General features: G+C 41.3%; 1 protein-coding gene and 1 long non-coding RNA gene across 3 annotated transcripts in view; one reads left to right on the top strand and one right to left on the bottom strand.

Moving 5' to 3' along the window:
- The window catches only part of NAALADL2 (N-acetylated alpha-linked acidic dipeptidase like 2), a 988,342-nt gene that overhangs the window by 931,979 nt on the left and 28,945 nt on the right, over positions 1-27,418 (top strand). For both annotated transcript variants that reach the window (XM_078389637.1, XM_072996217.2), the window contains 2 exons: positions 4,321-4,414; positions 15,219-15,417. In XM_078389637.1, the coding sequence (XP_078245763.1) occupies positions 4,321-4,414; positions 15,219-15,417 (293 nt within the window). The remainder of the gene's footprint in view (positions 1-4,320; positions 4,415-15,218; positions 15,418-27,418) is intronic.
- On the bottom strand, positions 609-16,877 carry LOC140706074 (uncharacterized). The gene is made up of 3 exons (XR_012085801.2): positions 16,405-16,877; positions 8,012-8,065; positions 609-5,401 (listed from the first exon to the last, which is right to left on the bottom strand). It is a non-coding gene; the product is annotated as an uncharacterized LOC140706074 (long non-coding RNA).

Genomic DNA, 27,418 nt, shown 5'->3' with positions numbered 1-27,418 from the left:
TAAGATATTCTCCTCTCACATTTCTTTATTTGGATACCACTGACTTTAGTTATTGGCAGCGCCCCCCGTCCCCACCCCAGATCCTTCATTTTTTAAAATAAAAAAAGCACTAATGACCCTAATGCAGGGAAATCAAATTGTATTTAGTAATAGAAAGGGGTCAGCTCTGCTAGCAGTACAAAAGCTGGTGGGTTCACACATTTATATTCATCACCAGTTGTGAACATCTTTTGCACTGATACCATAGACTAATGATGGCAACAGATAAAGAAATCCTGGCTTTCTTCACTCTCTAGATTTGGAGTGAATGATGGATATTTATCTGATTAATTTTCTCCCTCTGTAGCTGGCTTTAGCCCTTCCCTTTGCTCACTTTCTCCCATATTTATTAAGGGATGGATAAGAGGTAAGTGTTCTTTCCAGTAGACAAGGAATTATGGGAACTAAACTTCCCACCGATACTACTTCATATATTCTGACAGCATCCTACACAAACTGGCACTCTTTATGTATGTGCATATGTGTGTTAGAGTGGTCGCGAAACCAGATAGGTGGGAAATAAATAAGTAAATAAATAAATAAGAGAGAGAAAGAAGTATCCAGCAATCAGTACATGAGATCATAGATTTTGCTCAGTATTTTTATTGACCCTGATTGGTAGCAAAATTTCAGGTGTGGACCCAACCCCACAGGCCAGTTTGAGATGGTTTAACTGGAGATGCTGGTGCTTTCTGCTTTCAGGGTGTGTTGTGCCACTAAAATATGGACACTTAGGGTCTGTCAGAACTTATTGACTGTTAGGAGATATGTATTCTCAAAGGCTTTCACGGGTGGGATCCTATGGTTGTTGTAGATTTTCCAGGCTGTTTGGCTGTGTTCTTAAGGTTTTTCTTCCTAATGTTTCACCAGTCTCTGTGGCCGGCATCTTCAGAGGACAGGGGTCAGAACTCTGTCTGTGCTCTGTTCTCACTCCTGTCCTCTGAAGATTCCAGCCACAGATACTGGTGAAACATTTGGAAGAAAAATCTTAAGAACATGGCCAAACAGCATGGAAAACCCACTCCAACCTGTTAGGAGATAGTAAGTTAGTAACTGGACACTGAGCCCAATGAAAAAAAAGCTCAGCTTACATCAGCCCACTTTCCAGCTGACATTAGGGATCCAATTTGGTTCTAAGTGTAGATGTCTGCTGTGTTTCCTTTATTCTTTTGACTTCTAATGGTATAAATGGAGACTAAATCAGTGCTACCTTTTCAGACTACAGGTGCCATTGCAAATAGGTAGACATATAGGTTGATGAAGATATATTGAAAGGAGAAAAAGATGGGTTACAAATAAATCGCATATTTCTATGTATCCACTTGTTTGACCCATGAATGCACAGTTACAAGATGGCTAAGTAATACTATGAATGAGAAGGATCTGGGAATGGCTGTAGGTCAAAAGCTGGATACGAGCCAACAGTGTGATGTGGCTGCAAAAAAGACAAATGTGATTTTAGGGTGCATTAACAGAAGTACTCTCCAAATCCTTTGAGGTACTAGTCTCCCTCACAGGATTTGGAAGCCAGATTTCAGTTGAAGATCAATCAAAATGTCCTAACTCCTAGAGTAGTATGACAATGGAACCATTTACCTTGGGAGGTGGTCAGTGCTCGAACACTGGAGGCATTCAAGAGAAAATTGGACCACCATCTGTCTTGATTTAGATTCCTGCATTGAGCAGGGAGTTGGACTTGATGGCCTTGTAGGCCCCTTCCAACTCAGTTATTCTATAATTCTATGATTTTATGACCTATAAACATGGGTGAATGGATGAGACGGTTTGAAGAATGGCCAGCCTTTGGATCATGTGTGTGAAAAGTGCTTCACTGATTAGAAGTCGAACTAGTCATCCCACACTTGCTACTTGAGGGACCTTTGCCTTGTCTTTTAAAATGCTTGTCAAAGTTTTCCATTTCCTTCCAGGTAACGTTAATTCTGTTCATCTGCAGAGCTTACCTTCACCCGTTGTTCATCCTTCACAAAAGTTGACAGTGCTTTCTTCTCAGTTGTTTCTGTGCTATTTCTCCCCCTTTGGTTCTCACTCCCAACCCTTTTAAATATTGCCCCTTGCCTGGATGTAGGTTTTTGAGCTGATCAATAGTATTTCCTTTGTCTCTTTCTCTGTTCTGTGGGCGTGTCTTGTGCCACATTTCTGTGGGGGCTTCTCAGAAGCCCTGCTGGCATTCTTTTAATCTTCCCTCTTCTGAAAATCTTGCTGTCTCTATTTTGTTTCAACTGCATCCCTTCAGGGTCACGATAATTGTTATATTTCTAACATCAGGTCGTGCAAATGAATTTACCAAACTGAGTGTTGCTGATCATTTTCTTTATCATAGCTGAAACTGAAAAGATGCTGAAACCCCAAAAAAAATTGAAACTCTTCTTGCAGTTTTCCTTCTTTCGAAAGAAGTAGCTGTCTGTCCATCCATCTGTTGATGTCTGAGAAAACAGAGACAAAAAAACTTTAGTCACAGTAAACCAAAATACTAAATGAGTTTATTTAGTCATAAGAAATGGATTATAATCCATCAAAGTTCACCTTGAAATAAATTTGTTATTCTCAGATATCCTAATGCTACTGCTGCATTTGCTATTGTTCTTGTGTTTATTCAATAGCAGAATATTAAAATATATGTGTTAATGTAGGAGAAAATACAATAGTATTGCATAAAAATGCAAAATAAGCAGCCAAAATAATAAATTTAGCTAAAAGGCCTGAGCAGTAAAAGAAATCTCTCTTCAGCTACCTCATGCCAGAGAATCTAGTTAAGAATTTAGCAGATCATTAAAATAAGTAAGCATGTTGATGTTTGCAATCTTCTGCCAGCATCAGGTTTAAGCAATCTGAATGGAATTGAAGCCGATGTCAATGACCAATCACAGAACAAAGAAGTTAATGTGCAATCTACAGGTGATCAACTTTTAAACAATTGCTGTTTCTTGTAATTAGCCTCTATAGCACCTACTTTGGACCTGAATCTACAGACTCAGAAATATGAGGAATGATTACTAAGAAGACCGGAAGGGTCCATCCTTCATAGACAGAGGGTGACTGCAGAACACTCCCTGTGATCATAGTACTTGGCCAACATATTATATAGAAGTAAATACTCTCGGAGGTACCTTGGTCCAGTGCCATACATGGCTTTATAAATTGACACAGTGGTCTTGAGTTTCACAGTGATCAGGGAAGTACTGTGTACAGCTTGTTTAGAATTGCTGAGAGGTGTTCCACACGGCCTGTGTCAGTCAACAGCTTTGCGCCAATTCAGTTTGGTTTCAGCTAATTGGGCATATCATACAACTGCATGGGTTTGACTTTACCAATGCTGTGTCACCCTGACAGCATCATCTTTTTGAAGGAGCAGATTAACATTCATTGAGAGAGAGAGAAAGGGAGAGGGAGAGGGAGAGGGGAAAAATAATCACTCTGTATGTGATTTAATCAGTTTAATTGGTAAATTAATCAACTACATTTGGTTGGCTGATTGGTAGAATGCAATTTTAATCATAGAATAATTCAAGAACAGATCCTGCCCCTCCTCTACCTTTGAAAAGTTCTATCCTATATCTCCTCAGCCATCTTTTCTCAGGGCTAAACATGCCCTGTTATTCCAGTCTTTCCTCATAGGGCTTGTTTTCCTATTTTTTAATATTTTGGTTCTGAAGTATTCCTTTAATATTTGGTGGATAGTATTCATTATCAAAAGATAGTCATACAATACTTTTGGGTAATGTGCAACTTTATTTCAGAGAAAAGGCAGGACCTGATAGCCTTAATGTCGATAATAAAGTAATGGTAAAAAATAATACAGAAGAAAGAAACCATGACATTGATTTAATATTTGAGGTTGAGGTTAACGGAGATACAGTACCTTGATTTGATCAAGCTGAAGGTTTTTATTCTGTGCAGAATCTTCACCTAATCCAGGGCTTTCTTGGGGGTCCAAATGAAGCTGCCATGGATATGAGCAGTCATTTTGATAATGCACTTTTAAGAATAATTTTGGTGATACTAATGCTTAGATAAGCACCTGGCAGATACGCTTTGATTGTATTCCTGTACTGAGCAGGGGATTGGACTTGATGGCCTTGTAGGCCCCTTCCAACTTCACTTTTCTGATTCTATGATTTCTCTCAGCTGCAGTGAATGGGGATGCCATGTGTGCATCACATGTGTGCTTGGAAATACACATGCTGAACCATGTTGCTGGAGTTTAAAATATGCTACAATTTATATGATCTTCTTTGATAGCCTTTCCTTTACTTTTTCTAGCTGTCGGGAGAAACAATTTTGCAAATTGCCACCAATCCGGTTTTGCCCTTTAATGCCCTGGATGTTGCATTAGAAGTTCAAAAGAGTCTTCAAGGTAAGAGTCCAAAGAATCTCAGTGAATATATTGTTTTCTTCCAATTTTGGATAGTGAGCCTTTGTTTTCCTTGACTGTAAACATACAATGGCCAATATCCGATACTGATGTTTTACTAGCAGAAATCATGTTGAATTTATGAATCCTTTTTTTGAGCTGTACATCATTCTCAGCTGCAGAATTGGTTCATAGTCCCATCAGCTTTTTTGATCACCTGTAACTGTTCTAAAACAGTTGTAGAACAGCTGTGTCCAATTGGCACAATCCTAGAAAATATACTAACAGATATGCTACCACTGGTCAGAGCTGTGCAGATTTGCTTGATTCACTTTAAATGTGTAACAGAAGCCCAGCTCATTAGAGTCAGAATTAGCTAAAAAGTCTATCTTTACAGAGCCACCCGACTCCCATAGCCAGCACTTTATAGAAATAAGACTCAGGAGGCTATCTTTAGGTAGAAAATGGAGTGTATTTGACTCAACAAGCTTCATTGGAGGATCAGAAGTTATGAGAAGAAAAAAGATTAAAATAGCAAGAGATTGATTTCCCAGCCCAACATGGCTTGAGGAATCTCCATGCTTCAGGCTGGCTGCAAGCAAAGCGCAAGAAAAACATGTTGAGGAGTAAGAGAGGAAGAAGGAGCAGAATCTCTTAGAGTTGTGGGAAGATAAATCCACCTAATTGGTTAGTAATGCAAATAAACAAACAAGCAAATTAGCTTGATGAAAGGCTCCCTCCTCCCACATAACCATGTGTTTAGATTTGCATGATTTGCAGATTTCTGATTGCCAATCACCATACGGGCAACTCAAGGGGGGGGGGGACTGAATTCCATAGAGTATTGTTTCTCAGTGGCTCCCCCTAGGCTGTGGAATAAACTGCCCCATGAGGTTAGGTTGGCCACTTGCCTCTTGTCCTTCTCTTGTCAGGAAAAGGCCTTCCTCTTCAGACAGGCTTTGAAGCTATAAGTGGATGGTCTCAGGAGTGCTTTTAAAGAGAAAGGTTGGGTATAAACAAACAAACAAACAAATGTAGGTCTGGCATTTGCTTCTTCCCACCTCTTATTTACCCATCTACCTCCTACTTCCCTGGACTGGTAAGTCAACCTCTGATGACTCCTACCCTTTACACTTGGCCCCAGAGTACCCACTTCATTTCCCAGCAGCAGTGCCCTGTGCTGAATATCCAGGTGACTAAGCATGCCACTGTCGGAGTGGTGGCCCAAGTCCTAGCCACGTTTGAGCACCTTCTTGCAATGTATACACTCAGCCAGTGGGTACAGGAAACATTCCTGCCGCTTTTCAAGTGCCTGCCTCTTCTATCACACCCATGTTTCATACTGCCTGCAGACTCTACTCAAAGTACAGAATCTGATTATATACTCCAAAGGGGCCTAAAATTAATATAATATTTCCTTGTTGGTTTATAATATATTAATCTATGCATCTACTAATCCTAAATATTTTTCTTAACTATATTAAGTAAACCATATACAATGAGATATAGAGAGTGTAAGTGTAAGTTGAAGTTTGAGAAAAGGACACAGAGAAAACTGCTGCGGTGCAAGCTTGCACCAGAGCATATCCTAACAGCAAATGCTTAAGGGATTTATAAGCAGCAATGCTCAACTTTGAATTGGAAATAACTAATGTGAAAAAAAATACATTCTGGTATCTGCACTTGCTTCCAGTTTTTACTGGTGTAGAAAGACATCATTTATAGGTTTTGCTTTGATACCAGCCCCCCCCCTTCTTTGTGAAACCCATGGCAACCCCAATCAGGAGACACTGAGTTCTCTGTCCCCACTATCCCTCAGGCCACAGTGACTTTAAGTATAATCTGTCTAGAAATCACTCTAGGATACTTGAGAAATAGGTTTCACTTTCACTTATTCCCCTAATCTATAGGAGTAAATGGACATCAAATATTAGGAATTATTATTGCAGATATTTGGAACAACCACATTTAGACTGGGATATATTTGGAACTATCCAGATATGACATTATTTGATGCATTCCAAATATTTCTGAATCCACATCCCATATCTATCTATCTATCTATCTATCTATCTATCTATCTATCTATCTATCTATCTATCTATCTATCTATCTATCTATCTATCTATCTATCTATCTATCTATCTATCTGTCTGTCTGTCTGTCTGTCTGTCTGTCTGTCTGTCTGTCTGTCTGTCTGTCTGTCTGTCTGTCTGTCTATGTGTTATGTTTTCCTCTTCTAATATTACTTTGAATTTATGCCAGCATGTACCTGTTGCAATAGTCCACATACTGTTGTGTTGGATTAGATTGTGGTCAAATCTGCGTATGTATCTATCTACAGCAGACTATACCATTTTCTCTTACTCAGTAGAAGCATATATACATCTGGCTCTCCCTTTCTGGCAATGATTAGTATCAAAATTTTGATTAAAAACTATTTTTAGGGCCAAATTGCAAGAAATTGCCTCCTTTTTTCCCCATGCAGTGCAGACAAAACTGGGGCAAAGGGAGGAAGAAAGGAGCATTGAACCCATTGGTTCTTGTTCACTGTGTAATTTTCCCAGTTTGAAAACTGGCCCGTCTTGCTTATTTATTGCTGCATTCATGTTGGCAGCCCATCACTCCGACTGGCGTCCCTCCTTGCAGCCGCTAGGAAGCAGGATAATTTAATGCTGAATAATTTGCTCGAGTTGATTTATCATCCAGTTCCTGAAAGCTCTGTGCTGGAAATGAATGACCTTGATCTGTGTATTTTGATGAGAATGGGGATGGAGTAGGAGAGACTGTTCCTGCTTAGGAAAGGCAAATAAAGAGGTCCAAGCCCTCTTACAGCTGCCTAGTTGTCACTGTTGTGTTCAGAGACCTAGGACTTTTGGAAATAGGACTTTGAGCTCAGACTAATCTTGATATTTCTAGGGTTTACTCCTGTAATTCTTTGCCAACAGATAGTCACAGGCAAGTGGCTGTTCTTCCTGGTAGAACCCCCACCAAGCTAGTATAAGTCCTGGAATGGCATGGACTTTAATTGGGCAAGAGGATTCTGAAATCCTGGCTTGGATCTGTTTGCCATTACAGTCACCACTCACAGTATTTATCCTGCTATTTCTGGTTTAATAGTTGAGGATGAGCAGTCCTATTCCTGCTGTTCAGTACCTGGTCAGTTATGATCTGAACCACCTTCAAATATGGGGGTGAAAATCTGGAGAACACAGAATACTTGGATATCTGAATCTGTCTCCTCTTTTGTCAGACCTTTGTTCCATTATGCCCAATACAGTCTTTTTTTAAAGATGGGGGTTAACTAGGATCTAAAGCAGAGGGCTTACTGCTTTAAAGGTCCTTCTGTTACTTGAGCGGAAAATCAAAGCCATGTGGATTTAGGCCAAACATATCTAATTCAACATTCTCTTTACAGGAGCCAACTCTTGAGAAGCCTACATGGAGGACATGAGAGCATCGGCACTAGCCTACTCATGCTTCCTAGGAACTGATAGAAAGGCATAGTGTCTCTGGCAAACATTTTGAGGGGCAGAAGGACAGCCATGTTAGAACTGTTGCTGTAAAGCCAACAAAAAAAAAAATCTAGTGGCACCTTACCAGAGTTATCTCAAATACATTTTTGTGGATGGTGGTCCATTTCATCAGATGGTTCTGGAGGGACAAATATTGATGATTAATGTGATTAACATTAATGATTAAAATGTTGAGTGTAGTATCTTAACATGGCTATGTAACAAACCATAGTTGGAAGGCAACTATGTTTATCTAACACAGATAAGCAAGTTCACATATATATATGATGATGAATTTAAAAAATAATAATAATGGGCTGTTGAGTAAGTTCTCATTTATGGGAACCATTTTTAAGGTTTTCCAGGTCAAGAATACTCAGAAATGGTTTACCATTCCCTTCGTATAGGGGTGCCCTGGGACTATGTAGCTTACCCATGACTACAGACATTGATTCTACTGACAAGGGGCACAGTGAGGAATTGAATTCCCAACCTTTGGCTCTGTAGCCAAATACCTAAGCCAATGAGCTAAATCTCAAGAATGATCTATATTTTTGCCTCACTTTTCCCATCAGGATACTAAAGCTGGCTCTTGGTGGTTATCCAGACCATTCTCACCCTTTAGATATGTCTCAAGGGGCATAAAAACGATTTAAAAGGGATGCACAAGTTCTTGTGACAGTCTTAAAAACTTTAGTTTCAGGAGTCAGACAAAAACAAGCCCATATAATGAGCATGATCTTAGAGGCTTGTGAGATGTAAAGGCTGTAGATTTCATTACATGAAATTGCAAAGTTAACCAGCTCAGGAGAGTTTATCTTGCTAGTATTAGTGCCATGAAAATAATTCCACTTTCCTTAAAATGAAGTGACTGAAACGAATGAATTAACCAATGCTAAGGAAAATGCCAGATTAAATCAACAAGGCTTGTTATAAGCTTGAAAACAAAGACCAATGGCAGTTTTTTTGTGATTAGTTGGGGAGTGGGAGGAGCAACGAGATGTACTGCTTAATGACAGCCATTTCCTGCATGAAGTGTTGTATTTATATCCTAAATCAAGGCCAGATCTTGCACATCCACAGACAGGATACATATAGATTATATAAGCACCAGCCATATTGATCCAAGGGGCCTGATACTGAATCATTGGTCCAGTCCAGCTCACTGTCACCTCAGTAGCACCTGGAGATTAATATTTTATGGCAGCAGCAAACCTTTTCCTAAAATAGTTTCAGTAGTTTCAATAGCTCATGTAAGTTTCTGCCTGTAACGCAGAGTGGATTCACTGCCTCAGTAAAATTGGAGTTGCTGGCCTGCACTGTATATTCTAAACCAGGGGTAAAGCAAAGCAAATCTTGCTACTACTCGTAAACTGTCCCATGGTACTTAAAGCACTCTCTGGGCAGTTTAAAATTATGCAGGCTACACATTGCCCCCTTCCCAGCAAGATGGCAGTCAATTTATTGACCTTGGAAGGATGGAAGGGATTGAAATCGAGTTGTGAACAGAGTTTTGACTGCAACACTGCAGTTTAATCACTGTGCCACAAGGGTGAGCAGTTGGGTTCAACAGATATATTTGTATCCTGTTCAGATGCATATGAAGAAGACCACAAAAGTGGTGGCTTGTGGTTTGTGGCTACCCACGAACCATTCGAACTTAAAAAAAAAAAACACGCCACCATAAACAGGTTCATTTTGAAAAACAGTTTGTGCCTGAGGGGAGGGAAATTTATTTATTTATTTATTTATTTATTTATTTATTTATTTATTTATTTATTTATTTATTTATTTATTTATTTATTTATTTATTTATTTATTTATACCCTGCCCCTCTAGACCATGTCTACTCGCGGCGGCTTACAACATTAAATCAATATAATATATATATAATTATAAAAAATACAATTGCTATATTAATTAAGGCAATTAATTTAAGAAAGAATTACCAAGATGGGGTAGGACATTACACAATGCCTACTTCTTGGGCTCTCTCCAGCACATACCTCTGCATGTGTTTCTACACCCATGGCCCAAATTGCTGTGTTTATTAAACAACAGTTTAGATTCATCCCAATGTCTTCCCGTCAGACATGAATATGTAACATTAAAGGTTTGTATCCCAGAATATCAGATATCTCACAGTCTTGATATTTATTTAATTTTATTTATTTAACATAGTTTTACCTCACCTTTGTCCTCAAAAGGACCCAAGGCAGCTAAATAGATCCCAGGGTCCCTGAACTGTGTCTTTAAAAAAAGGTTATCCGGCATGTGACTTTGTCTACATCGGAAAGTGAGTAACACTGTTTTAAGAAACAGTAAAGGGCCCATTAACGTAGTACACTGGATTTTCCTGACTTGAAGTGACAGGAAGAAGTGTGATTTATTCCTTGAATAAATACATTGGCTGAAACTGGTAGGGCATGTCATCAGGAAAGGGCTTGCTAGTATTACCTTAAAAAGCCTTTTGACATCACCACTCAGAAGAAAAGAAGGGGAAATTGCCAATGTTATTTCACTCTAGAGGAAAACAGTAATGCTTTTATTATCCAACACTTCTGATTCTCTGTGCAAATCTCTGCAGCTCAAATCAGGATCTCTTCTGCTTATCTTATTTTAAGCAGTTAAATAAATAAGGGTGGAGGTTAAAAAAAGGAGAGAGAGAGAGAGAGAGATCAGAAAATGCATGCATCTGGTTACTACACTGCATCTTACTCTGCAAACATTTTGTGTCATTAGTTTATATTTGAAGCCATATTATGGCAAATTTAAACTGAAAATAGTTATCACAGAATCACAAAGTTGGAAGGGGCCTATAAGGCCAATGCAGGAATACGTATAAATCAAAGGATATCTGCCAGGTGGTTGTCTAAGTTTCAAAGGATATCTGCCAGGTGGTTGTCTAAGTTTCTCTTGGATGCATCCAGTGTCAGAGCACTCGCCACCTCTAGAGGTAATTGGTTCCACTGTCATACTGCTCTAACAGTTAGGAAGTTTCCTCTGATATTCAACTGAAATCTGACTTCCTGTAACTTGAGCCCATTGTTGTGTGTCCTGCACTCTGGGATGATTGAGAACAGATTCTGCTCTGATTGTCTATGACAGCCTTTCAGTTATAATCAATTGCTGTTGTAAGGGAGGCCAGAAGGCTTTTAAGAGTGGTAAAATTTGCTTCTACTGTCAAGCAACCATGTGCTTTTAAGGACTTTATCTTGCTACATGAACCTTCTCAGTTCTAAAGATCTTCTCAGTCCCACTAGCTTCACAGGCAGGTCTACTGAAAACAGGACCTTCTCTGTGGCTGCTCCCAGGCTGTGGAATGCTCTACTTCAGGAAGTTAGGTTTGCCACCTTCCTCTTGTCCTCCTGGTGACAGGTTTAGACAGGCTTTTAATAATTAATGGAACAGTTTTTGGTCTTGTGTGGGGGGCATTATAATTATTTTTAGGGATTTTTTAACCAATTGTTTTAATACTAATTAAAATTAAATAGTTCTATATGTTTGTTTTTCAGTGTTATGGTGGTTTTAACTGGTTTGTTTTGTTTTAATAACTTGTGAGCCCTCTTGGATCTCTTAACTTGGAGACAGGCAACACAAAAATGAAAATAAAGAAAATATAGAAATAAAATATGCCCAAACTTGCTTGTTTGCTTGGTCATCTTGTTATAGGATAGCTATCACATGGGTAAAACGGCTGTCTTTGCTTATCTTATTCTTCTGCCCAGAACACCAGAATTGTTCTCTTTGCTTCAAGACAGTGATGGTGCTCTCAGTGACCATGATCACATTTACAGTGTGGTTTTTTGTTTGGTTTGGTTTGGTGTGGTTTGGTTTTTGCAGAGCTGGAAGGGATCCTATGGATCCTATGAGCCCAACCCCTGTCAAGGAGGCACAGTGGAGAATCAGCCTCTTAACCTCTGGCTCCACAGCCAGATGCATTAAACCAGTGGTTCCCAACCTTGAATCTTCAGACATTCTTGGACTGCAACCCCCAGAAACCTTTACAATTAGCCATGCTTGCAAGGGCTTCTGGGAGTTGCAGTCCAAGAACATCTGGGGACCCAAGATTGGGGACCACTGCATTAGACCATTGAGCTATCGAGCAGTTCCATCTGTCAGTTGGAACACCTGTATATATTGCGCAGATTCCTCTGGCTCCAATGATCTGCCAGCACAAAGATCTACTAACACAACTGTTGTGGTGGCTAATATAATGTGGCAGAACAGCTAAGCAAAGGGTGTAGAAAAGGAGGGATATAAGAGGAACTGAAATGCCAGCTACAAACCTCTTTCATCCCAAGGACACAGCCACTGTTGTCACAGAGTTAGGCCAGGGCAAGGGTCATTCATAAGGGTCATCGATAAGTCAGAGGCAACTTGACAACACATATGAATAACAAGGGTAGTTCAAAGAACTCTGCACAGTTTCGGGTAGCCTGGTATCAGCTTATTTCATCCTCAATAATCTCAGCATGTTAGGACATGATTTTGAGTCCCAAGCGGGCAGAACACTGGAGATCTCCAACCAGATGTACATTTCGACTGAAACCAGTTGTGGAAGGAGAAAAATATTTCCTTGAGCAGTAGACTAGACTAGACCAGTGGTCCCCAAACTTGGGCCTCCAGATGTTCTTGGACTTCAATTCCCAGAAATCCTGGCTAGCAGGGATGGTGGTGAAGGCTTCTGGGAGTTGTAGTCCAAGAACATCTGGAGGCCCAAGGTTGGGGACCACTGGACTAGACCACTGGTTCTTAACCTTGGGTTACTCAGGAGTTTTGGACTGCAACTCCCAGAAGCCTTCACCACCAGCTGTCCTGACTGGGGTTTCTGGGAGTTGCAGTCCAAAAACACTTGAGTAACTCAAGGTTAAGAACCACTGGACTACACTACCATTTTAAGAGGTATAATTTCTCCTGCCTGAAAGACACCAAGTATGAATATTCACATTTATTTTCTCCCTTATTAAATACCCATTACTGTGCTAGAAGCTGCTGCTTCAGCATCATTTTCTCCTTTCATGGCCACTGAAGTGGTTCCTCTTCCCCTGATTCATGACATGCTTGTTTCCACTCCATCAAGCGTCATGAAGTGGATGAGATGACATCCCAGCTATGTGCAATGAGTGGGATGCAAGTGATGTGTTGACATAACAGAGGGCAAGTGAAAACAATGCACGTGGACAAACAAACATTTTCACGAACCATGCCAGTTAAATAACTGGGAAGGCAAACAAAGCCTCAGAGCCATTGAAGACGTCAGTGGGAAACCTGTGACTAGCTTAAGCGCAGCTATAATCCTAAAATAACAGTATTATATATTTCTGTTCTCTTTACGGTGTGTGGGAAATGGTGGCAGAATGAATTCAAGTGTTCTCTGAAAAACATACTTGGTAAACAAAATGTCGTCTTTTTCTTCTATCTGCACTTGTTTCTTATTTTCCTTTCCATTGTTTAGAAAATACCACCTCCTAGGAATTATGCAGCATAAAACTGATTCAAACAGACACCAGTGCTACTAGAAACTATTTGCATCAAATTCCTATTATACTGTCTACATTCAGAACAGCAGGCGGTAGTCTCATGTATATTTAGGTCAAACTATATATTTCCTTCCCATTTCATTATCATGCCAATATGTTCTAGTTGGCTGCTGATGCTTCTTAGTACAAAGCTGACAATTCTGAAGAAGGTGGAGATTATTAAAGAAAATGGTAGCATAACAATTAAACTTTAAGGCATTATTTTGAAACAAGTGCTTATTTTGCTAATAAGCTTCACTGCCTCTGAAAGACTCAGGCTGCACCTAGATTTCCTGAAGGTGTGAGACAGCATGTCCTATGCATGTCTACTCATAAGTAAGTACCATTAAATTCAGTAGGACTTACTGACGGGTTAACTCTCAATATGCTTGCAGCCCAGTTCATGCGAGCAAATGTGGACAAGTATGAAAAGTGAAATACAATTGCATTCCAATTTAAATGTTAATTTAGCAACTATGGGGATGTGGAGGCGCTGTGGGTTAAACTGCAGAAGCCTCTGTGCTGCAAGGTCAGAAGACCAGCAGTTGTTAGATCGAATCCACGTGACGGAGTGAGCTCCCGCTGCTTGTCCCAGCGCCTGCCAACCTAGCAGCTCGAAAGCATGTAAAATGTGAGTAGATAAATAGGTACCACCCCGGTGGGAAGGTAACAGCATTCCGTGTCTAGTCGCGCTGGCCACATGACCACGGAAACTGTCTTCGGACAAACACTGGCTCTATAGCTTGGAGACGGGGATGAGCACTGTGCCCTAGAGTAGGAAACGACTGGACTAAATATCAAGGGGAACCTTTACATTTAGCTTAGCAACTATGGCTGGCTAGAGAGCTCAGTGGTTTTTGATATCTGATATTGTTGATATTGTTCCCAAAGCCCCAAGGCTACGGGGACCACTGAAGTGTGTTTCTTCCAGAGGTGAGATGTTTCGATTGCCAGAGGGAAGGAGAAAATTAGGCAAGGTGCACAGTACATTCAAGGATAGCTCAGTGGTTTAGGAATCTGGCTGAGGAGCCAGAGGTTGGGAGTTCAATTCCCCACTGTGCCTCCTTGACAGAGGGTGTACTTGATGTTGTTATGATAATTTATTTATTTATTTATTTATTTATTTATTTATTTATTTGATTTATATCCTGCCTATCTGGACTATAAGACCACTCTAGGCAGCTAATGATGATTATGTTCCTCACTCCAAAAGTAAACTATCTCGCCTATATTTTTTTTTCAAATGTATACATTTTTCTGCACATTTCTTCCCACATATGGATGTTTAAATGTGTTTTGTAAACGTTATGTTATTCTTTTGGGTATGCCTTTTTTTGCTTCATTTTGCCAACCAAATTAAAAATGTCAAGAATGTGTGGATCTCAGAGTCACACTGCTTTCTAATCTGTCCTTCATATTTGGAAATAGGGAATTTTGCACTTTTGCATTGCCAGTGAAACTGGGCGAATTTATCATCCATCTCTCTCCTTAAGCAACATGTGTAACAAATTTGAGCCTCGGTTGTATAGAATTTGCCTAAAACTGTGGTTCCAGCCATGGGTAACCCAAGTGTTCTTGGACTGCAGCTCCCAGAAACCCTGGCCAGCACAGCTGGTGGTGGTGAATTGTAGTAACAACATCTTACCCAAGATTGGGAACCACTCACTTATATGGTATTTCTATGAATGGGTGCATGGAGGGAACCAAGATCATGACTTTATTTATTTGGGTTTTTTTTAATGTTTCATGGCTTTCTTTTAATGTTATCAGATGACGGCCTAAATGTTGACCACTTGCTGAGAATGGCCTCGACTCTCCGGGACAGTGCACAGTTGTTCCAGTCCGATGAAATGCGGCCGGCTAATGACCCGAAAGAAAGAGCCCCCATCCGTGTAAGAATGCTGAACGATGTCTTGCAAAACCTTGAGAAAAATTTCTTAGTTCCACAAGTTCCTCCAGGATTCTACAGGTAGAGAAATGTGCTTGTTTTCGTCTCTCTGATCACTTTATTTGATTGGACTTTCAGAGTTGACTTGGTTTCCCTCAGTGGTGTCCAATGCAGTGTTGTGCTAATGATTGCTCAACCTCTTGTGCAGCCACTTGCCCAACCAGTCCCTTAGTGGTGCTTTCCTGCACAACAACACTATGGCATTTTTGCTATGTTAATGTTAGAATTCAATAGGTAGGTCATGGTATTAATTATTTTCAAAGGTGCTAGAAGATATAGGGGAGCCTTGATTTTATTTTGTTTGTTGTACTTAACCTTTACCAAACAGGACTACAATCCTGTTTACATGAAATGTATGATCTATTGAATTTAATCGGAGTTGACAATGCAACTTAAGCAGAGTTGACAATTTCTGTATTTCATACCAGGGTTTGGATGGTTTAAAACACACACACACACACACACACACACACAGAGAGAGAGAGAGAGAGAGAGAGAGAGAGAGGGACAGACAGACAGACAGACAGACAGACAGACAGACACACACACACACACACACACACACACACACACACACACACACACACCTTTTGGAAAAAGCAAACAGAACCTAAAATTAGGGGAAGAAAAGAAATTCCTCACACCCAGTGGAGACCTTGTTTTGCACTGTGTTTCAGCCTGAAGTAGAGATTTATGAGTGAGTTATAAACCTCTGAAATAGTGGTTTATAATGGAAACTCTGGCAGACCTTTAAGTATTGCAGCACAAACAGTGCAGCAATAAATACTCAACTTCATCTGTAAACAGAAATTTAGGATGCAGTTTGCAGCCTTGACCTTCAGGCTCCAACTGTGTTTAGATCATTAAGATTCCATAAATACTGTAATTTACTGCCTTCTGAAGGGAGAATATGTGCCCATAATAAAGCACATATTCTTCGTAGGGGAAAGAAATGATTGCTTCCTTTATATTCATTGGGACTTACGTTCTCTGGTTTAGTCACAGTACCTGACAGAAGTGTAAGCATCGCTTCTCAGTCACCACTGGCAGGACAGTCATCATCTCCTCTTTCTAGCCTCGCAGAGTCGTCTGTTTTCATTCCTAGAGCAGAGACGCTTGAAGAACAAGGGAAGAAATACAGAGGTGGTGGCATCGCATTGGCTGTAATGATTGGAGCCGGCCCTCTTGTTAGGTAGACTGAGGCAGCTGCCACAGGGGGTGGTGAGTAGGCCCTGGGAGGCAGCAATGGTGGACCCCTAATGCTATTCCTGTTAAACTGTCTGGCCATTCCCCATTTTGGGGGGAGAAATCTGTCATGCACACCTGCTGCCTTCAAGTGTGTCTGAGAGCTCTACCCTGTGGCCAATACTACTACTAATAATGTGCCACCAAGTCAGTTCTGACTTACGGCAACTCTTATCTAGGTTTTCCAGGTATACTCAGAATTAATTTAATCTTCCTTTCTACTGGGGGTGTTCTGGACTGTGCAGCTTGCCCAAAGCTATACAGGCTGGCTCTTTTCCCAGCAGGCAGTGTGGGAAATTGAACCTCTGGCTCTGCAGCCAGATACCTAACTTACTGAGCTATGCAGAAGTGCAATTTTATTGCCAGACAATTGAAGACAAGAGGGTTTGATATTTTACACCATTATCTTATCAATAAGTGGAAAGGGAAGGTGGTTTTTTTGGTTTTATCTTTCATATTTTTATAAACATTTCCAATGTGCAGTGTCAGAATTGGCCACTATGGGGAGTTCCAGAGAATACTTCCCATATTTTTATAAACATTTCCAATGTGCAATGTCAGAATTGGCCACTATGGGGAGTTCCAGAGAATACTTCCCAGTATTTTTCTGACCTATTTGGGGAAAGAGCAACACAACATGTTAACAACGTGCTATGCAATTAATCACTTGTGTGATTGGAGCAATGGTGACACTCATGGCAACCTGCCCGCAGAGAAATAGTGTGTTCCTTTTAAAATCCAGTGTTCCAAGCTTTGGGCTTTTCAAGAATCCTCAGTTGTGTGTGTATTTTGTATGAACAGTCTTTTGGGGGCTTTTTTTCGTCTTGTACGAATCCAAGTCTTATTAGCATTTCATAATTTAGCATGTTAACTGGCATATTTAAAGATGAGAGCTTCCAAGAATTCTTGGCTAGATTTCTTAACTGTTTCTTTTTATAGTACAAAGTGCATATTTACCCTGCTGACACTGTTTTTGCCTAGAGACAAGATGACCTGGCATACTTTGAAAAGAGTGCTCAGTTTGTAAATTAGGGAAGAGAGAATTGCATCATCAATAAAACAAGGAACAAGCTGGCATCCCAATCCGTAGAATTTACACTTGCATTCCTTCCCCTGATACCACTGCTGTGTTTTGGCAGTGGCAGCCTAAAATCCTGGTGCTGTAATAACTATATTGCTTGATCTTGGTACTAATATGGGTATCGGATCCACCCTTTTCATCGGCAAGGCTGACTCTAAATTGGAAATCCAACAACCTAGGAGAGCTTCCTCCCCCCTCCCAATTCTGCTGTATCTATATTTTTATGGAACACCCTGAAAACACAGACAAGCATTGAAGTGGTGCCTTTTCCAAAGGATCTCAAAGTCTTGGAACCAATAAAGCTCAAGAGAAGATGATAATTATCCCAGGATATTATACATCATGTGAAAAAGAAAGTGCACCCACTTTGAATTCATGGTTTTATGTATCAGGACATAATAAAAATCATCTGGTCTTTAGCAGGTCTGAAAATCAGGTGAACACAATCTCAGATGAACAACAATACCTGACATAATACACCGTGTCATGGTTCATTTTACAAAAATAAAGTCAAAATTGAGAAGCCACGTGTGAAAAACTAAGTACACCCTTACTGCTTCCCTAGAATTAAGAGGCTAAGTAGCAGCCAGGTGCTGCTAACCAAATGGCCTTGAGTAACTGACCATCAACAAGTGTGGCCACCTCCATAAAAGCCCACAATTTTAGCAGTTTGCTAGTCTGGAGCATTCAGGGCTAGTCTGGAGCATTCAGGTGTGTGTTAACACCGTGGCAAGGAGGAAACACATCAGCAGTGATCGTAGAGAAGCTAATTGTTACAAACCCTACCAGATTATCCTCCTCAGTTGAGACAGAGATAACGAACACTGTTTATTTTTCTTCTCAAGCTCTCCTTAGCTTGCACAAATTCTCCTCAAAGGACCAACTGAGATGCAAATCACAGACATACAACAGTCCTTGAAGGACTGGATGGTAGGTACATAGAGAGGGCCTTCAGTCCAAAAGATTATATGATTCACTATTATTCACAGTTTTCCATAAATGAGGTTGGGGAGAGAACCAACCCCCCTCGAGAATGGAGTCCTACTGTATTTAATTTCATTTCTATGCCATTTTTCTCCCATAAATACACTCAAAGCAACTCACAAAGGCAACTTACAATAAGTAAAACACACATAAATCTTAAAAAGGACTATAAACATACATTTTTAAAAAAAAGATTGAATAATAAAAAAAAAGATCATTCAAACACTAGAACAACCATTGAAAGTGTACTTTAAAAATCGTAACCTCCATCTTGAGGACAGTCTGTCCTTGATTAAAGCCTATTTTAAACTTTTATTTGCCTAAGGCTAGAAGAACAAGATGGAGGAGGCCAAACTGAGGGAGGGTGGTTCACAAAGTGGGAGCACTCACAGAAAAGGTCCCCTCTCTCGTTCTCAACAAATCTACAGGTGGCACATCCCCAGCCAGGTCAATATAAAATTATAGTTTTAGGTACAAAAGGAATCTAGGGAAAATTTTACCTTCAGACTAGCACTGTGAAGTGTTACATAGGAGAAATTCAGATGCTCAGAAGGCAACAGTTTTCTTAGCAACGAACCAAGAAGCGATCTGCATAGCTGCATATATTACTACAGTACTTTATACTTCACCATGGCTTCTGCGTTAGTTTTTTACACTCTAGGCTATAAAACTGGAGCATTAATGCCACCATTTTTCACAGAAACCAGCACATTATGTTCTATCGCTAAAATATTACCTCTAAATTCCATCAGTTAAAAAAAAAATGAAATCAGGGATAAGTGCATTGTTGTTCTTTCAAAGACTACTGATTGTTCTCCAGGTCGTGATGTGAGATGCTAAAACATGCTGAGTGCAAACTATCCTACTGCATTTAAGATCAGTGGCTATCATTCTCCACAGCTGGAGTTCAATGGAAAATCCATTTTTGTGTCTCTGGTCATGCCAATGCACTCCTTTACTGATACAAATTTCTGCCGTTTACAACTTGTTTGTCTTCTCTTAAGCGAAAATCTTGCATTATCACACATTTTCCAGTCCCTGCTATTTATCTTTAAGGTTTGTACTTGAATGTTGGTACTGTTTACTGTCGACTCGAAACAGCTACCATTTCATTAGAATCCAGGAATAGTCACACATTTGTTCGTATTCAGGATAATAAGAATGTCAGAATTAAAAAAAAACATGCACACACAGTGAAAAACAAAGCAGATCCTAACACATTTGTCTATCTAGGCCAAGGATGTAAAGAATAGCCGTACATTTGATCATCTAAAATAAATGAGAGAGGGTGTTTGGACAAGCTGAGAAATTCCACTTAGAAAACTGTCAACTAGTGCACAATGTTCCTCCTCACACAAAAAACAAGATCAGTGCTTCCTCAATACCGCACAAAAAGCGGGTGGTTCTTTTTAAAAAAATATCTTTTTCCGTATAGTTTTTGCAAAAAGTCTCAAGATATTTACGATCACAGGAAATCCTTTAATTTCGTCCACAGAGGAGAACATGTTTGAAATTTTTGTTCTCATATTTTTTGCATGGCTCCTGTTGGGGCGACTCTGGAGCCTCCACCCAAGAAGTGGCAGAGTGTATGGGGGGGGGGGCTCTACAGGGGTGGTCTCCCTAGGTGCAAAATTCCTAGGGGCGCATGGCCTGCCCCACCTGGCTCTCTTCCACAGCCACTCCCTGCACTCCTCTTCCCCCTCCTAGCAGCCTGAATCTGAGCCACCACGGGCACTGGACCCACTGCCAGTACAAACCTTGAGCAGCTCCACAGCCACTTCATGGCACCACCCCAAGGATTTCTCCTGTCCCTTCCCTGTGCCACCACCTCACACCCCCCATGCCCTGTCCTGTTCATGTGTTGCATCTCACAGGGGCCAGCACATGACCTGCACACTGGGTGCTGCCAGCCCATGCTACACCACCGCACCTTGTCTCTCCTTCCTCCTCCTCTGCCCCTACAGTCCTCTGCCACTATGTGCCTTCATCTCTCATTGTCTTCCTCCTTGATTCCACCTCCTGACCTTGTACCCCTTTTTCTCCACCTCCTTCCAGACTTTTCCAACTCATATGCTTCTTATGTTATCTTTCCCTGCCCTGAGCCACTGGAGTCTTGATGCTTCCGGAAATTCTTTGTATTCAGCACTTCCAGGACAAGGTCGTATGTCTCTATGACCTTGGCTCCTATATTTTCATGTGTGATCCTGGTGGCGGGAAATGATATCTGATGTCGCTGTCTGCCATCACCACCCTCCAGAAATAGGACAGTCCCAGGGAACTGACTTGCTTGGAAGGCATGGTGGTTAGGTTGACACTCAGACTCTCTAAGGCCCTACGCAATTAGCCATACTCAGCAGGTGAACCAATTACAATCATGGAGTGGACTAGGTAGTAATTGCTCTCATTCAGCACCACATCAGGTTGTTGGTTCCTAACTGTAAGTAATGGGATGTTCTTATTCTTTCTACTACTGGTGTCTCAGAGTTATTGCAGCCTTAAGTATCAGTTAATTAGAAAGAGGACGACTGTTTGAGGTACTTGAAGCTATTGTCCTCTGTGGACCTGTGTGCTTCTTCTGAGCAGCAAAAAGGGGATTTTAACTAAAACTTCAAAACAGCAGATTCTTCACTTGTAATATGGACGGTAAACAAAACATGAGGATGGCAAAATCAGTCGTTTTGTTTTCTCACCCAAGACCATTACTTTTGAAACAGATGTCTGTGTGACATTCATTGCAAGGATTCTGCTAAAAGGTTTCATAAAAGGCATCCATTAATATGACCTCACAGGATTTCGGAAGCACACAGATCATCCAGCATAGCCTTTTGTGGTATTTCTCAGCATAGAGGGTGGATAAGAGGTTCTCTAGAGCTTTTTGGATGCACATCCCATCAGCCCTAACAAGCATACAAAAGAGGATGGGTGAGAGGGGTCGCAGTGTCAGAAACTATTCACGAGTGGCCACAGTGTGGCACAAGTGGTATGGAGTCAGTAGAAGTTTTAACATGCCTATGTTGTCAATATTCCTCCCTTTTCTCTCCACTCCTTGCACCAACAGACTGGGCATTAAATTGTTCCACAGCATTGGGGTTCTCTAGATGTATGATTGCATGCTGTGTTCGATGGTTGTGAAGCACTGTTTGAAGCTCAGCTTGTGGCACAAGAGCCAAGTGGCGGATTACTACTAACCTAGAGGTATTGCGAGACACAGCTGGTAACTGCTTTCCTTGACATCTCCAGGGTGGTCATTCTACCATATCTCAGCCACTCATTGTGTGCAGCGTCTGATCTCATAAGCAGGACTTTCCTCCAAATAGTTAATCTAAATCTACTTTGTTGTAATTTCAACTGTTCCTTGAGCTCCTTTCTGTATATAATTGAACAATCCTTCTCGTCTTCCTTCTAGCATCTATTTAAAATACAGTTCCTTCACCTTTTAATCTTCTTTTCACTGAACTAAATATACTCGGTTCTTTTAGCCCTTTCTCCTAGATCCTTTAGCATTCTAATGGACTTTTTAATCCTTTCCAGCTCATTAATATCCTTCTCGTATGGAGTATGCTGAAATGAGGACTTAGGCTCGGTAAAATATATTTTAAATACAGTGGTGCATTGACTTACGAACTCCCCTGCTTACCACCATTTCGAGTTATGACCAGCTCCGGCCACAAAATTTTGCTTCTACTTGCGACAGGAGCTTCCACTTACAAACAGAAAAAGGCAGAGAAAAAAGGCAGGAAATTTAAATTTCTAACTGTAGGTGGCGATGAGGCTGCTTCTTTTTAGCTCTTTTGCCCAAGCAGTTAGAGACTGTGCGTTGGAGGAGGAGGCTTGGGACTGCCTCCTTCTGCTTCTGAGTGAGCATGTGTGTGTGTTCATATTCAGGGAGGCTCCAGACTGCCTGGTAAGGTAAGGTGCAGTTTTCTGCTTTTTAAAAACTGTTCTGGGTGTTTTTGCAGCATGGTTTTGAGCTGGAGGGGGTTATGTTTCTGTGCTGTGATCGGTCTTGGGGGGTTTATTTGTTTGTTGGGTTTTTCCCCCATTTCCAATGGGTCTTGGGGGGGTTGGTTGCTTTTTGGAGTGTTTTTTCCCATTTCTGATGGGTCTTGGGAGGTTTGTTTGTTTGGGTTTTTTCCCCCTTTCCAATTGGGTCTTGGGGGATTTGGTTGTTTTTTTGGGGGGGTTACCCCCATTTCCGATGGGTCCTGCATGCTTCCCTTATTTTTATTCTTTGTTTTCTTTGCATTTCCAACCTGCCTCCTTTGTTCTCTGTGCATTTACAATCTGCTCCTTTTGTTTTCTGTGCATTTGCAATAAGTCTTGCACGCTTGATTGCTTTTCTCCACCCTCCCTTTGGCCGGAAGGGATTAATTGTGTTTCCAATGAGTCTTGCAGGGGTTTTTTTGGTGTGTGTGTGTAATTTTTTTTTCTTCAGCCAGAATGGATTAATTGCATTTCAGTACATTCCTATGGGAAGTGGTGCTTCAACTTATGACCATTTCGAGTTATGTCCATCTTCTGGAATGGATTATGGTCATAAGTCAAGGCACCACTGTACATGCTAGAAGGGAGACCAGAAGGATTGGGCGGGAGGGCGGGCAGGCGGGCAGGCAGGCAATTGTGTGCTGTCAAGTCAATTCTGACTTATGGTGACCCTTTCAAGGGTTTTCCAGATGGACAGTTTTCAGAAGTAGTTTCTCAATCCCTTCTTCTGGGGGTGTTCAGAGACTGTGCAGCTTGCCCAAAGCTACACAGGCTGGCTCTTTTCCCAGGAGGCAGAGTGGGGAATTGAACTTCCAATCTCTGGCTCTACAGCTATATAGACATCTAAACCACGGAACTATCCATCCAGCTAGATAGATAAGTAGAATTACCCAGCCTAAGTTTCCATGTTCAAAACAGCTGTGCCCACACCTTTTTTAAAGTACAGCCAAGTGGATATAAGCCATGCAGTTCAGTCAGACTCAATCTGTCTCACACAGACATCTGAAAAAAAGAGTTAGCAGAGATTTGGTTGAGAGTCACTCAGGTATGGGGAGTAAAGGTGTAAATCCTCCCTTGTTTTGGCTTCACATATTAAGAGCTGCCTCTCCTCAGTAGCAAAGATGGCAAGGAGTTTCTGGGTGTTCACAAGAGAATTTGCATCCTGACCAGAACAATCTTTTAGGCAAAATGTTTGTTTTGTCCACAGAATTGCCTGTTGTGGAATATGTACGATTGTACATGCAGATTGTCCCAAAGTCGGACAAACACAGCTCTGTTTAAGAATTTGAAACACCTAATGTGTCTTTCTAGACAGCTGTGTGGGGAGGGGGCACAGGGCATTAGAGACATTTTTGCACAGATCAGAGGTATAGGGGAGGGGAAGGAACTCTTTGTCTTGTTCTCAGTTGAAGGCAAGGAACCCCATGGCATTAGTTCTTGTCTAGCTCCTTATATCCAGACAGCCTGAACCAACAAAAAACATGGAGTTTGTCAAGTAATATTTCCATGCTTAATATGGGACCCACTTCATATCTCTCTGTGGTAGCAAATGCAATACAGCCAATACCCACATCAGAAACTTCAGAGCCATCCTCAAACTTCCTGTTTTCAGAAACAAGAAGCAAGATGTCACTTTCCCATTCCATGTATAGGAGCTGGGCAGTTGAGTTTTACTTCAGCACTGGCAGTGGAACAGCATAGGTAAAGGTAAAGGTTCCCCTTGACATTTTAATCAGTCGTGTTCGACTCTAGGGGGCGGTGCTCATCCCCGTTTCCAAGCTGTAGAGCCAGCGTTTTTCTGGAGACAGTTTCCGTTGTCATGTGGCCAGCGCGGCTATACACGGAATGGTGTTTACCTTCCCACCAAGGTGGTACCTATTTATCTACTCGCATTTACATGCTTTCGAACTGCTATGTTGGCGAGGAGCTGGGACAAAATGACAGGAGCTCACTCCGTTGCGTGGATTCGATCTTATGACTGCTGGTCTTCTGACCCTGCAGCACGCAAAGGCTTCTGCAGTTTAGCCCGCAGCGCCACCATAGCCCACTGTAAACTGAGGGCAGCCAAGTGACTTAAAGGATACAGGTGGTATTCAACGCTGCCCCCAGCTTTGTTCTCCTGCATGTCACTTGGTTGCCCTGCCTTCAGTATTTATTCTCTGAGAAAACAACCTCACTCAGCCCAAGGGTCAGCTGATCCTGGGAAGTTGGAGCAACAACTGTGTTGTTGTTTTTTAAGTCTTCCCAAACATTCTCTAGCATGTTGCTCTTGTAAGTTTTAAACAGGCAATAAAGCAATAAAGATGAAGAAGCATATTTTCAATGGCAGACTGAAGGTCCAGATTGACAGATACATCCCTGACTATTTTGTATGATGTTTTTCAAGGGCCCCCCCTCATGCACTCTGAAGTCATTTTTTAAACCAAGAATTGTAACTCTCTGTGATACCTCTATACATATGGGAAAAATCAGTGTGAGAATCAATTTATCGGCAGAGATGTTTGAGAAGTTTAATAACCTATCTGCCTGGGTATTGCTCCTCTTAAATAAGAAAGTTCAATGAAAGCCATAACTTGGGGGTTCTTGAAATGACTTCTGTTTGAAAGACAACATTCTTTCTGCAAATAATCATAACTGATAAAAGCAGTGGCCGCCAGCAGCAAAATTCAGAAGCTTATCGCTAGCTAGTTCCTTAAGAGGAGATCAGTAGCTACAGACAAGCTTCCTTCCTCTCTCTTGCTTGATCTTTCTGGTAATAACCAGCTGGAAGGGAGTCTCCTGTGTGTCCTAGATAGGGCCACGTCAAACATTTCCTCCCTCTTGCACAATCATTCCAAGTTTCCACAGATTGTGAGGAGGAAACTTTTTCCTTGAAAGGGGGGATTTTAAAAAGCTTTGTGGAAGCAAACATTTGGCTTGATAATATCAATTGTTCTCTGTATGGGGGAAGGAATACAAGGCTTATGGATTCTGTGAACAGTATAATGTCAACAACTAGCAGTTCACGTTGGATTGAAAACTCAACTTAGTTTTATTTAAAAGGAAATGGGTCCCTTCCTCCTCTTCTGCTAACCCCTTTCCTAAATGAAGAGCCTCTAATGTAGTTCCTATTGGAGTTTTGTTTGCAACTTGCATGCTGTCTTTGGGAGAGGCTTTTCTGAGTTGGAGCTATTGTCTGTCTATTCAGCACCAAATGATCATTCCTTCCAGTCTTTGATTTCAAAGAGCGCCCCACCTCTCTGCTAAGTGTTCTTTCCCCACTCTTTCGTCTGTTGATCAGTTCAGTTGGTTGCCAAGTGGGAGTGCAGTAAAGAAAACAGCATATACAGTACAAGTCTGAAATTTAAAACAACTGTAAGTAATAAAACGTTTTGTTTTTTCTCCTACAAATGTCTCAGAGTGAGTTACTGAGACTTTAAGTGCCAGTTAATGAGAAAAGGGGTAGACTCTGGAGAATGTGAAGCTATTCTCCTCTGTGGATCTCTGTACCTCTACTGCAAAGCAAAATAAATTTACCAGAAATTCAAAACTCAGCAACAGTTCCTATAATAAAACCAGAGTTAGAAGAGGTAGCTACAGTTGTAGTCCAAAAACAGAAATACTGTTTTTGCGGTCAGAAATACTCTGCTGAGATCCATTGTTCCACCTACAGTGGGGAGTGAAAGAATCCTGTCTCTGCAGCTCCAGTCATCAGCGGGACTGGTCACCCTCATCAGTGCATATGCACCAACACTGTCATCCACAACAGAAGTCAAAGACAAATTCTATGATGATTTGGCAGCTGCTATCAAAAAAGTCCCTGAGAGAGACCCGCTGTTCATTCTCGGAGACTTTAACGCTAGAGTTGGTGCTGATCACAACTCTTGGCCCACCTGTCTAGGCCGTTTTGGCATTGGGAAGATGAATGAAAATGGCCAACGCTTGCTGGAGTTTTGCTGTTATTATGGTCTTTGTGTCACCAACACGTTCTTTAATACAAAGCCTCAACACAAAGTTTCCTGGAGACATCCAAGATCGAAGCATTGGCATCAGCTTGATTTGATCCTCACTAGACGTTCTAGCCTATCTAGTATTACGATCACACGCAGTTACCAGAGTGCTGATTGTGATACTGATCATTCCCTGGTGTGTAGCAGAATAAAACTGCAAACAAAGAGACTGTATCACACTAAAAAGGAAGGAAGGCCACGTATAGATATCAACAAGATTCACAATCAAAGAAAAGTGGAGGAATTTGCCCAAGCGCTTCAGGAAACCCTTCCAGGCCCGGCTGATGCGAATGCACCTGAACGATGGGAACACTTCAAGAACGCTGTTTATAACACTGCCTTGTCCACATTTGGCAAGAAGACCAAAAAGACGGTTGACTGGTTCGAAGCCCACTCGGAGGAGCTGATTCCAGCCATCGAGGATAAGAGGAGAGCTCTAGCAGCATACAAAGCCTGTCCTAGTGAGTACAACTTGCAGGCTCTTCAAGCTGCTTGTAGCCAAGTCCAACAGACTGCCAGGAGATGTTCCAATGATTATTGGCTTCAGCTCTGCTCTCAGATACAGATAGCAGCAGACACAGGTAACATCAAGGGAATGTATGATGGTATCAAGCAGGCTTTAGGTCCAATACAGAAGAAATCTGCTCCCTTGAAGTCTACTACAGGCGTGATCATCCAGGACCGAGCACAGCAGATGGAACGCTGGGTGCAGCACTACTCTGAGCTATATTCCAAAGAG

This window comes from Pogona vitticeps, chromosome 3, assembly GCF_051106095.1.
Source record: "Pogona vitticeps strain Pit_001003342236 chromosome 3, PviZW2.1, whole genome shotgun sequence".
NCBI classification, from domain to species: domain Eukaryota; kingdom Metazoa; phylum Chordata; class Lepidosauria; order Squamata; family Agamidae; genus Pogona; species Pogona vitticeps.
The sequence above is the reverse complement of the archived record's forward strand: the minus strand, read 5'-3'. Positions and strand labels throughout refer to the sequence as shown.